The sequence below is a fragment of the Mytilus edulis genome, chromosome 7, assembly GCF_963676685.1.
Source record: "Mytilus edulis chromosome 7, xbMytEdul2.2, whole genome shotgun sequence".
NCBI lineage: Eukaryota > Metazoa > Mollusca > Bivalvia > Mytilida > Mytilidae > Mytilus > Mytilus edulis.
In genome coordinates this window covers 42,270,935-42,283,604 of record NC_092350.1, presented here as the reverse complement: position 1 = coordinate 42,283,604, position 12,670 = coordinate 42,270,935, and the positions used below count along the sequence as shown (strand labels likewise).

Genomic DNA, 12,670 nt, shown 5'->3' with positions numbered 1-12,670 from the left:
AACACACCCGTGATATCGCGGGTCCGTGACTGAATTAAAGTATATAACTATGCGCAAGCCTTATCTTAGTATTAGTGCTGTCATCTGGTAAAGTCATGCCGATTATAAGATACACAATTTTCTATGCTTTCAAATCTTTCTGTTTGAACCCGTCGAACTTGAACTTATCAATTATTGGTAATATTAATTATTTGGAAAACAAAAGGTCCTGGAATGGAGTATTTTTTAATCAACAGCATTGTCCTATATTAGTTATAAATAAAGTTGAATTCTTTGATTCGCTGTTTTACGTCATGCCCGCTAACAAATTGAAACTTATTTTTAGTCCAGATTTTTAGTATTCATATTGTTATCTTAGAAAGTCTTACGGATTAAAATACTACAGTAGGTAACAATTTGACAATTTAGTAGTGTCAACCCTGTGATTACCTGTGTATATAGCATATAAATCCTGAAAACACCGTTTGGTGGTGCGCCTGTTAGATGCGGAACGTACAGATAAGGTAATAGGTAACAGGTGATTATACTATTGGTATCGGTATCGGACTGGACCCGGAACTTCCTAATTATTGGCAATATAAATTACGTGGAAAACAAAAGGGCCTGGAGTGGTGTAATTTTTAATCTACACCTTTGTACCATATTAGTTGTATATAAAGTTGAATTCTTTGATTCGTCGTGTTTACGTGATGACGGCTGACAAATTGGACCTCGTAATATTAGTATTATAGATATCCCCCTGTTCTCAAAAACTCCATAAAGACCATAATAGAAAAGAAAAAAAATGGGGTATAACTTATACCCCATTTTCTTTCTTTTCTATTATTTAACAGCCTTCCATACAACAATGGTGGACAAAGAAGATGCTTGTTTTGTCAACAACATTTTAGAAAACAAAGTCCTGTTACTCTAAAATGACAAAATTGGAAATTGTCAAATTGAAAGCAAGCTTTTTCATTCAGTCAATCCTAATGATAATTTTTATGTTAACATTTAGGCTTTTGTACGAAGTATTGACATATGGACAGACAGACTAGGATATATATACCATTATGTGTACTGTCTAAGGCCGTGTTCACACCAAACGCCATGTACAGTAAACTTGTTTACAATTAGTTTAACGTACTGGCCATTGGTTTCACATTAAATTTGTTCACATCTATACACCTTGTTTAATTACCTGTACATAATATTTGTTCACACTTGTAAACTCTATGTCATTTAAATGTTCATTACGTAGAACCGAATGCAAAGTTTTCGGACAACTTTTCTAGCAGTAAGGGAACGACCATTTGACTTCAAATCGGGGGAGGGGGGGAGGGGGTGTATCGATGGAAATATTCCGAACCCCAATTGGATAAAAATAAAAGGTCCTGCAGATGATACAAAAATATTCTAAATCAAGGGTTTCCCCATACATTATAGTGTTAAATGTTGAAAAAAAAATTGATTACCAGCATGGAAAAAAACCCGGAATAAAACGTTTGCGCGGAAAAATTTCTGGCTCAGATAAATTATCAAAATACCCCCCCCCCCCCCCCCCCCCCCTTTTTTCATTTTTTTATTTTTTTAAGTTGAGTGGTTGCTTCTTTATGAAAGCCATTTTGCTGATTTGCAGTAGTTTAAAAATAATAAAGATGTCTTGTTTAAGCATTAGAAAACGTAGACTGCAGCAGCGTGCTTACAGGCGAAGAATATATATTTTTATTCTCATAAAGCCAATGCATTACGTCGGTATAGAGATTACGGTACAGAGATTGAAGGAGAAGAAGGAATGATATATTAGGGATCACTATATTCCTATTCGTTCTGTTTGTTTCAAATGGTATTTCTTCTCCAAGGAGTATTTGGCAAAGGAGGGAGTAATGTTGTTTTTTTTAAGGGTAATTTAACGGATCCGAGATACATGTACTAGACAAACAATACATTTACCTCACACTTTTTAAGTAATGCATTTATGAGTGAACCGTTGTTTGAGTAAAGACCAATGTCAAACATTTCTGTGCAAGTCAAGTCGATTCGGAAAGACCTTAATTCTCAAATGAATTATGTGTTCGGCAATGATGCTGCTTTGAGTCTTGATAAGGGCTTAATAAAGCTACGTAAAGTTTAAAAAAAAAAACCAAATAAATATATCAAGTTTAGACAAATATTTCCGTAAAGAACTTTATTAATAATTGTTATAAATATCAATTTTATTCAAAAATTGTTTCTTCCTTAAATATACACGGTGAAACTAATGTTTCAAATGACTAGTTTTGTGTACACTTAATCTACACAAGGCCTACATTGAGTATCGACTGCATGTAGACAAAACATGTTTTACACTACATGTAAACATTGAATTTTATCAATGGGAACGTAATTTTGTTTAGTTTACGTGTGAGTTACACTTACACAACACCGAGTTTAGGTCAATGTGAACACGGCCTAAGACAGTGTAACAAATTGGCTTTTACTTTTTCTCTTCATGTTCATTTATTGTATGCAGTGAAATAAAATCTGTATTGTTGTTTCAGGAACTGCTGGATGAACTAGAAAATGCAGAAATTCCTGCCTATATTAGAGAAGCACGTCTTGATATGTTGAAAAAACATGCTGTTAATCTTAATGAAATGAAAGAAAAACAACATGGTCAATATACGTAAGGATAATATAACATACAAACCTGAAATGAATATGTCTTCAATTAAATTTCATGCATCAACAATATTGAACATTTGAATAAATATTAAGCTTTGTTCAGGGTTTTCATTAATTGAAAATATAATCTGACTACACAATTTTACACTCATGAAAATCATGCAGATTCGCAATTTTTCAGATTTTTTCCCCAAAAAACATCCTATTTCTGAACAGTCAGAGTATTTCCTTCCGAAGATTGCAAAAGTTTAAAGAGTAATAAAAGTAGACAGATGAGATTTTTAAGTTTAAAAAAATATTGAGAAAAAAATAAGTGAAAAGAAATTTTAATTTATGAGTTAGAATGTGAAATAAAAGTATACAGAGACTAAGTCAGAGTGCAGGCATTTTTAAAATTGGGTATTTATATTTTTTGTTTCACGGTAGTCACTGTCATTGTAAACAAATTATTAAAGAATTGTTCCTTTTGCATTACAACAGGTGTGTTAACTTACACAAATCTGCATTAAAAAATGTCTTTCACCGGTTTATCTTATTTTTCAGAGAAATAACAGAAGAGAAAAAGTTTTTAGACCTCACCACAACAGAAAAGAAATGCATTGTTCATTTTTATCATTCAGATTTTAGAAGATGTGCAATAATGGATACACACTTAGAAGTATGTTGTAACTTGTAGTAGCTTTGATGTGTGCAAAAACACAACTTGTTTCTGAAACTTCATCTGTATTTAGTAAATTTTCAATTTATTTTGAAACCCAAGATTGGTAATAAATTAGTACAGGTATATCAATAATTATTGCAATGATTTAGTTCAAATTTTTTTTTTTTTTTGCAATCATGACATTGGTACTCAATTAATTGTCCTGTTGACAAGATAGAATCTCTGCTTTATTTCACAACGATCTTTTCCCTTTTACATATTTTGAGGGTGAGAGGTTTGTTCACTAATGGAACCTCAATGTTTGAGCTGGTAGACACACACAATTTCGTATTTGAAAAAAAAATATGCATAAAAACATATATTGTGAAGTCATTTGTTAACTCTTTTTTTTAAACCTTTGATGTGAAAAATAGACTAATGTTATACCTTAATATGAGACGGCATTAAGGTAATTTTTTTCAAAGATGAGTGTCTGTAGATTCTGTCTATTTCTGTCTCTGGAAAAATACAAAGGGAGGCCACAATCAGTGATTTCAGTAGATGTTACCTTAGTGGGTATATAACAACACTATTGACATAAATGTTATATATATTTATCTATTTTTACAGGCACTTGCTACCAAACATTTTGAGACAAAGTTTGCCAAGATCAATGTTGATATTTGCAAGTTTTTCGTTGAAAAATTAAAGATAAGAACATTGCCAGCTGTATTCTGCTTTATAAATGGACAGGTTGTTGACAAGTATGTATAATAATGTTTAAACAGATTGTTTTTGAATAGACTATTTTCATATTACCGACTGTCTACTCTGGTTTATATAATTTTTCGACAAGTTACCTACGACATCCGGGGTCGTTCAATTAAGAGTAGTCATAATAAGACAAATCAAACATTTAATCTGTGTAGTTTTTAGGGGAAAGGAGTAGGTCCGGTAAGGACTCATTTTGGCCTCAAATTTCAGTTTCATCTGATGAAAGATTTTGGCCACTTTTTAAACACTTAAGTGTCTATTTCACTTGATTCAATTAGTTTATGTGAAAGATTTTAACTGATTAAGTCATTAAAAACGATCCAATTGAAGCTCAAATATGAAAAATCTCTCAAATATGCCGAAAAACGTCACTTTTCAGATTGTTTTTGTCAAAAATGAAAGTGGCCGCATCCTTGTTCATCCACAACCTTTATATATGTTATGTATTATCATAAAATACAACTTACATTGCAATATTAAGGATGAACACGAATGCGGCCACTTTCGTTTTACACGGAAACCGTCTAAAATTTAACTAAAATGATAGAATTTTGACGATTTCAGTAATTTAGCATGACTTAATGGTGCTACAACCCGATATATGTGCATTGTATTGTCAAAAACAGGTCATATTTATGTAGCAGAAGCATTCAACTGTCCAATAAATAACTAAAAGTTTACATTTTAACAATTTTGTAAAACTGTTATATTTTTGGGCCAAAAAGGGGCCTTACCGGACCTACTCCTTTTACTATTTTCCAATGAGTTTGTCGTGTAAAGAAAATATGGAGCAGTTTATTTTCCCAAAGAATTGTACAGATTAAAAGCTTGATGTTACTTCTTTACCTTGCTCTTAATTGACAGAGTACCAGGCCTTGTGATCATATAACGTTCGGACACGATTTTGTACTCGGACTCAACAATTTAGAGTCATTATTTTGTACTCGTACTCGAAAATCAACCAATCAAAATGCAGGATTTCATGTTTCGAGCATGATTTTTGTGCTCCGAGCACTGAGCAAAGTTTTATGACTTCAACCCCAGGATGTCGTAGGTAACCTGTTGAAAAATAATATAAACTGGAGTCAAAAGTCAGTAGTATGAAAATAGTCAATTAAGACTATAGTATAACAAATATTTTGTGTTTCAAGATACAAATTTAAAAGTCCGATAGACTTCATTTCTTCATTGCTGTTTATGCCCTGTTGCTAGGAGAAGAAGTCCATTGATATAAGGGACAACAGCCAAGGCCACTGTTACTAAAAACAGAAAAAAATTGTAAAAATTATTGAACTTGGACTTTCCTTTGCTTGATGGTTGGAATGAAACTTATGCAAATAGCAGATACATTGAAGGAGAAGACCCTATGGATTCTTTTAGAGTCGGTTTCGGGATGATTCACACTGAATTGTAACACATTTGTAAAGGTGAAAAATTAGAAATAATAGCACAATTTTATTTGTTCCTTCAAGAATTCACCATCGTAAACAAACAATCAATTATCATGCATGCATGTATTTGATCAAATTGGATTTACATATTCTAAAATCACCAAGTAAGATTACTTTCAGTACATTTTTTATCCTACAGGATTACTGGTTTTGAAGAGTTGGGAAACACAGATGATTTCCAGACAAGTACACTAGAAGGCCTGTTAGGCATATCAGGTAAAATATCTTATGCAGATCTTCCATTTATTTAGTCTTCCATAAGATATGAATAAAAGGAGGCGACAGGTATACATTAATATTAAACAAATGATAAAAATAAAAATCTTAAAGCAATCAACACACAGTCATCCAAGCAACAAAGGTTTAAAAGAGCATCTACTTAGTATGCATAAAAGTATGCACTACTTTTAACTTGTTGTTAGGGTGTAACCAAATTCATTATTACTTTTGCTCATATCTAAAATATTGTATTAGTTTTGTTTTGGAACAAACTACCATAGTAAAATTGTTTTACATTGCAATAATTATTTGAATGCAGATGAATTGAAAATGTTAGATTTTTATGTCAGCATCTTTAAGTCCCTTTTATCTTTTGAATGTAGTACTTTAAGAGCTAATTTAAATGTGATAGAAAAAGCATGTTTGAAAATTCATTCAGAATTAAAAGAGCATAAAGTTGTTAACATAGAATTATGTTTTGCATATGCAACATGTAAAACATGCACATGCCGTTCATTTGACCAAGGTTTGGGCCTAATATCTCCATGGATTTAGATGTGCCAATGGTAATAAAACTGCTTGCCAAATATCATAAACTTACCATTAAATGGCCCCCTTAAATTGACCTAAACATTAACTTGAATAATTTTTGACATATCACTATTAAAAAAGAATGATGGAAAGAAAAAACAATCAAATTGTGCTATAAAAAGATTCTAATTAGAGTTGTGGTTCCATAAAAGATCAGCAAGAGTTGGTCAAGTAGTTTATACATGATAATACAGCAATTGCTATCACATTTTGTTATTTTGGAAGAGTAAAAACAAAGAAATGGTTTAACTGTATATGTATTTTTATTTTCAGGTGTAATACAGTGTACACAGGAAGACAAAACTAAAAAGACAATCTTTGGTTTTAAAAAATCCAGTAAAAATGACGACAGTGACACTTGTGAATCGGATGAAAATGATTGGAATTAAATTATTGTGTTCAAATATAAATTGTTTTCAAAACCCATTGTGCACCATTGTTCTGCAAAATTAACAAAAGACAGATTCTGTGTAATCAACATGATCAACTCATAGTTTTCAACCTGAAACCTAAAAGAAAATTGTGCACATGTTGAAATTATGCATCTCCCATTGAAAATATGGAAGTGTTTATATTTATTTGTCAATTTTTTCATTTAATGTTTATATCTATTCAAATGTTCATTATAGATCATTCACCATTGTTTGAGAAAAAAATCTGTGAGACTCAGCCATTTAAAAATTTGATTCATTTATTAGTTTTATATTTTCACATATTATAAATTTAAACAGAATGTGATTTATAATGAGACTACCAAATGATGTAGATGTAACTAAAGGTTACTTTATGATCTTCAACTATGAACAATGCCATACCATATATATTAGACAATTCTAATTTGTGTAAAAGAAATATTCTGTGCCACCCTTCCATAAGAACTGATTATAGTCCACTAACATCCACTTCCTTATACATGCAGCATTAGTTATGCTCTAAACAGGTGAGCATTGTCTTGATGCCTAGTTTTGAGTGGTTAAAAATGTTGCCATATCTATCATTTAATGTGTGTTTGTCCTTCAGTTAACTTGAAGATCAGTTTGACACTTAATATACATTTTCCCTATGGACAGTTGATGCATTATGTAATATGCCTGAAAAGATATGGATTAATATACTTTGATAAGAGAGCAATAAAAACAAATGTGCCCATAGTACACAGATACCCCACTCCGACTATCATTTTGTATGTTCAGTGGTCTGTGGGGTTAAGCTAGGTATAACACCAGGTTTAATCCACCATTTTCGACATACAGAAACATGAGAAAATTCCTATACCAAGTCGGGAATATGACAGTTGTTATCCATTCAAATGATGTGTTTGAGCTTTTGATTTTGCCATTTACTTCAGGACTTTCAATTTAGAATTTTCCTCAGAGTTCAGTATTTTTGTTATTTTACTTTTATCAGATAAGTATATCTTTTATTTAAATTACCTGTATTGAACTTTTGTAGTTGACCTACAACTCATCGAACTTGCCCAAGTGGAAACACACAATGTTCATAACTAACAAAGAGATCAATGTCATGAGTCGTCAAGATATACATGTATACACTAAGAGAACTGTAGTGGACCTATTACCAATATTCAAAGTCAACGACAAACATGTTAACCCAAACACATTCTGTACATGCCTGTCCATAGTCAGGAGCCAGTCATTCAGTGGTTGTCGTATGTTTCTGTATTGTGTATATAATATTAATTTTTTGGTTATAAGTCCCCTACCGACTTAAGGTTTGCACTTCGTCCGTTTGTCCATCTGTCAGTCTGGCAAATCAGTTTTTCACACATTATTTTTATGTTTGAAGATATTGATTTGATAATTGGTATATAGTTAGATCATGACGAGTTACAGTTCAAGGTTGAATTTTCTTACAGTCTCATGATTTTGTGCAGAGTTAAATAATCAGTTTTCAACAATTTTTTTGTCATGCTTGAAGATATTGACTTGATATTTGATATATATTTTACACCATGACAAGTTATAGATCAAATAAGAATTTTGTTCCAATACAATGAATTTTTAACCGGTAGGAGACTATGTATTACCATGCTATACTCACAGAATGATTGTTGATTTTTACATAGATCAGACCTTTAGTTTTCTCCTTTGAATTGTTCTCATTAGTAATTTCTTTTACAGCTTGCTATGTGGTATAGTTTTGCTCATTTTTGAAGACGATACAGTTGCTAACTTCTTTTTTTTTATGCAGAGTTAGTGTCATTGGCAATCATACCACATCTTATTTTATGAGGTTAGTTCACTCAAATGCTCAAGTCACTTGTAAGTGGAAAGGTTGGTGTTGGCTGTTGTGCCCACCAATATTTTGGTAATATCTGTACTATTATTTTATTATGTACATATTACATCAGCCTTTTTCGTGGTTTTGCCAAAGTCTGGATATATTTCTATGCAACATTTGTAATTCATTGGACATAGAAATTCATGGTTCTACTGTAACCACTAAATCCACGAAAATTTGTATCCAACGAACAATAATGAATCCACAGCAACCATTATTGGCCGCCGTTTTGTATTTGCCCTTTTAGTTTTTCTCCTGGCAAACATTATATATTTTTATAATTCCAAATATTAGCAAACCTGATGAAGATTATCTTATAAAGATGTGTTTTCTGTTGATCAATTCAGAAATTATTAAGAAACCAAGGTTCCAACTCCCACAGGCAAAGTTGACCTTACCGTTACATAAATTTGGCAATTTATTTTTGGTCCAATTTGTTCATAAAGCTTTTCAAGTGTTTTGCTCTTGTCCATTCCTTGGATTTCAATTGTTAGGTTTAAGTGTTCCTGATGAAAGTAAATCCAGAATTGGGTAAATAAAGTGTTATTTTTACTGTGTACAATGGAATCATTTTTCTCAACTATTTTTTTTCTTACACATTTAGTCCTTTAATAAATTTATAGATTAAGGTTTCAATTCCCTTTGGCAGGTTTTGTAGGTTAATTTTGGTCATATAGCTCAAATTTTTTAATTTTTATACATCTTTAGCTTTCAGAAAAATGAGTTTTGAACATTCATAATGAAGGTAAACCAAGAAAAGTGCTTCACTCGCAAGACATTTATGAAGTGGGCTTTTTTCAATGTATATCTCTTCAATTGTTCAATTCTTGTACATTCTTGACTTACGAAAATTCTGTTTGGAGTCATCCTCAAATAGTTAAATCCAGTAGATATAAATTTATGAATTGTTGTTTTCATTGTATATCGATTGGTAAGCCAAGGCTCCACTTTGAAGACCGTACTTTGACCTATAATGGTTTACTTTTACATTCTGCGACATGGATGGAGAGTTGTCTCATTGGCACTCTTACCACATCTTCCTTATATCTATATCTCTTCAATTGTTTGGTTCTTGTACATTCATGGCTTACAAAAAATCAGTTGGAGTGATCCTCATCAAAGTCCAGAAATTCAGTCGATAAAATTAATGAAGTGTTGTTTTCATTTTTGATCTAACATGGCTTTAAACACAATGAATAAAACTAAAGATTGAATCTATATTTCATAATATGCCGTTGTTTTACATAACAAAGTAACAATTCCTTGAGACAATAAAACAAGTGAAGTTTAACAACAAAGTACTGGTAAACATAAAAACTGATTAGGGCTTCCTCAACAAAATAAAACAGTAAAATGACGAAACAATCAATTAGTAGATTGTAATTCAAACAAGTACAATTGATCATATTTTATATGAAATTCTGAATGCAATTCACAAATTCAAACAATTAATTCTATTTTTATATGAAATTCCGAATCTGTGCACATGTTAAAAATAATTTTGTACATGAATTCTTCATCATTATTGCACTATTATCTTTAATACTATGCATGGCAAGTATATTTACCAATATTTTTCAGTGTGCATACAAGGACATGTTTTAACAGTATCAAGAGGATTTTCAATAAATCATAACCATTTCAAATCGAGAAACTTTTATTTTAAATGTTAGTGTCGAATTTAATTTTTTATATTTGCTTTTATAAGTTATAACAACCTTGAACTTTATATCAATTATTTTTTTACCATATTAGATTCAACATAAGCTACATAACCTAAAGTTAATAACTGATCTCATTTCAAACTAAACCAAAAGTATAATTATAACTATCTTATGTATAACCCTGTGATACAGTAATCAGGCAAACCAGTACTTCATAAAAAGCATGCACATCCAATTTCTCTCTTGATATGAAAAAATTAAATATAAATATACCTTTTTACAGTGATGAAGGGTGGCTTGAATATAACAGCATCGTGAAAATCTAAAGCAAATTTTGACATCTTTAAACTACCAAGCTCTTTTGACAAACATCAACACTACACCGTATCTATATCAATGTTAAAATTTGCTTTACAATTTTCAAGGTTTGATAAAATTGCAGTTGCCCAAAATTATTATAACCGTTATTAAATATAAATATATCTTTTCAATAACAAAAATTTAACAAAAGGTTGTAAAACATCATAATAATAAAATAATAATATCATCAGTTTGACCTTTCAACCTGGTGATATACCTCTCAAATTGACTAATCCTGTCAATTAGAGTTAATTTCCAATAGAGTCCTCCTTGCTTGTTCTATACCAAGCCTCCCTGTGCATATAAAACTAAAATATCCAGTTATCCAAGAAATTCTTACCCTTCTTCATGTCTATTATTTTTTTTTCAATCACAAAATCAACTTACAATTTAACAAGTAGCCAACCAACATACCGGTACTCTAAAGGATCAAAATTAAAAAAAAGATTTAATATTTATCTGTGTCAATGCTTTTAAAATTTGAACATATTTTCAAAGGAAACAAGAATGTGTCCACAGTACACGGATGCCCCACTCACACTATCATTTTCTATGTTTAAAGGACTGTGAAATTGGAATAAATTCTCTAATTTGGCATTAAAATTAGAATGATCTTATCAAAGGGAACATGTATACTAAGTTTCAAGTTGATTGGACTTCTACTTTATCAAAAACTACCTTGACCAAAAACTTTAACCTGAAATTTGCACTATCATTTTCTATGTTCAGTGAACCGTAAAATTGGGGTCAAAACTCTAATTTGGCATTTAAATTAGAAAGATCATATCATAGGGCACATGTATACTAAGTTTCAAGTTGATTGGACTTCAACTTCATCAAAAACTACCTTGACCAAAAACTTTAACCTGAAGCCAAAAACTTTAACCTGAAATTTGCACTATCATTTTCTATGTTCAGTGAACCGTAAAATTGGGGTCAAAACTCTAATTTGGCATTTAAATTAGAAAGATCATATCATAGGGCACATGGATACTAAGTTTCAAGTTGATTGGACTTCAACTTCATCAAAAACTACCTTGACCAAAAACTTTAACCTGAAATTTGCACTATCATTTTCTATGTTCAGTGAACCGTAAAATTGGGGTCAAAACTCTAATTTGGCATTTAAATTAGAAAGATCATATCATAGGGCACATGTATACTAAGTTTCAAGTTGATTGGACTTCAACTTCATCAAAAACTACCTTGACCAAAAACTTTAACCTGAAGCCAAAAACTTTAACCTGAAATTTGCACTATCATTTTCTATGTTCAGTGAACCGTAAAATTGGGGTCAAAACTCTAATTTGGCATTTAAATTAGAAAGATCATATCATAGGGCACATGTATACTAAGTTTCAAGTTGATTGGACTTCAACTTCATCAAAAACTACCTTGACCAAAAACTTTAACCTGAAGCCAAAAACTTTAACCTGAAATTTGCACTATCATTTTCTATCAGTGAACCGTAAAATTGGGGTAAAATCTCTAATTTGGCATTAAAATTAGAAAGATCATATCATAGGGAACATGTGTACCAAGTTTGAAGTCGATTGGACTTCAACTTCATCAAAAACTACCTTGACCAAAAACTTTAACCTGAAGCGGGACAGACGGACGAACGGACGAACGGACGAACGAACAGACGGACGAACGAACAGACGGACGAATGGACGCACAGACCAGAAAACATAATGCCCCTCTACTATCGTAGGTGGGGCATAAAAATATCAGTCTTGTATTAAGCAGGGTAAAAATTCCTTGAATATCTAGAATTCTAGTTATATGAAAAAATAAACATAGCACTTCTATCGTTTACATAGCAACCAAATAGCCAATAAAATTAAACCATAATATATATATATGTATATTGTTAAAACAAGGTACCCCGGCCTAACAACAATAAGAATGAAAAATTACAAGTGAAATGTACAATTTTAACATTATCAACAAACTAATCTTAAACAATGATATCATTAAATCAGTTAAGATAAGGTTAAGGTTAAATTAATAGTTTCGTTCATGAT

General features: G+C 31.3%; 1 protein-coding gene across 1 annotated transcript; it reads left to right on the top strand.

Moving 5' to 3' along the window:
* Positions 1-2,519: 2,519 nt before the first annotated feature.
* LOC139481485 (uncharacterized) lies at positions 2,520-7,012 on the top strand (the record flags this gene model as incomplete). The annotated part of the gene is given in 5 exon segments (XM_071264855.1): positions 2,520-2,644; positions 3,187-3,301; positions 3,914-4,047; positions 5,648-5,724; positions 6,592-7,012. Coding segments are annotated over 5 exon segments (567 nt in total), but the record flags the coding sequence as incomplete, so codon positions are not given.
* Positions 7,013-12,670: the final 5,658 nt, after the last annotated feature.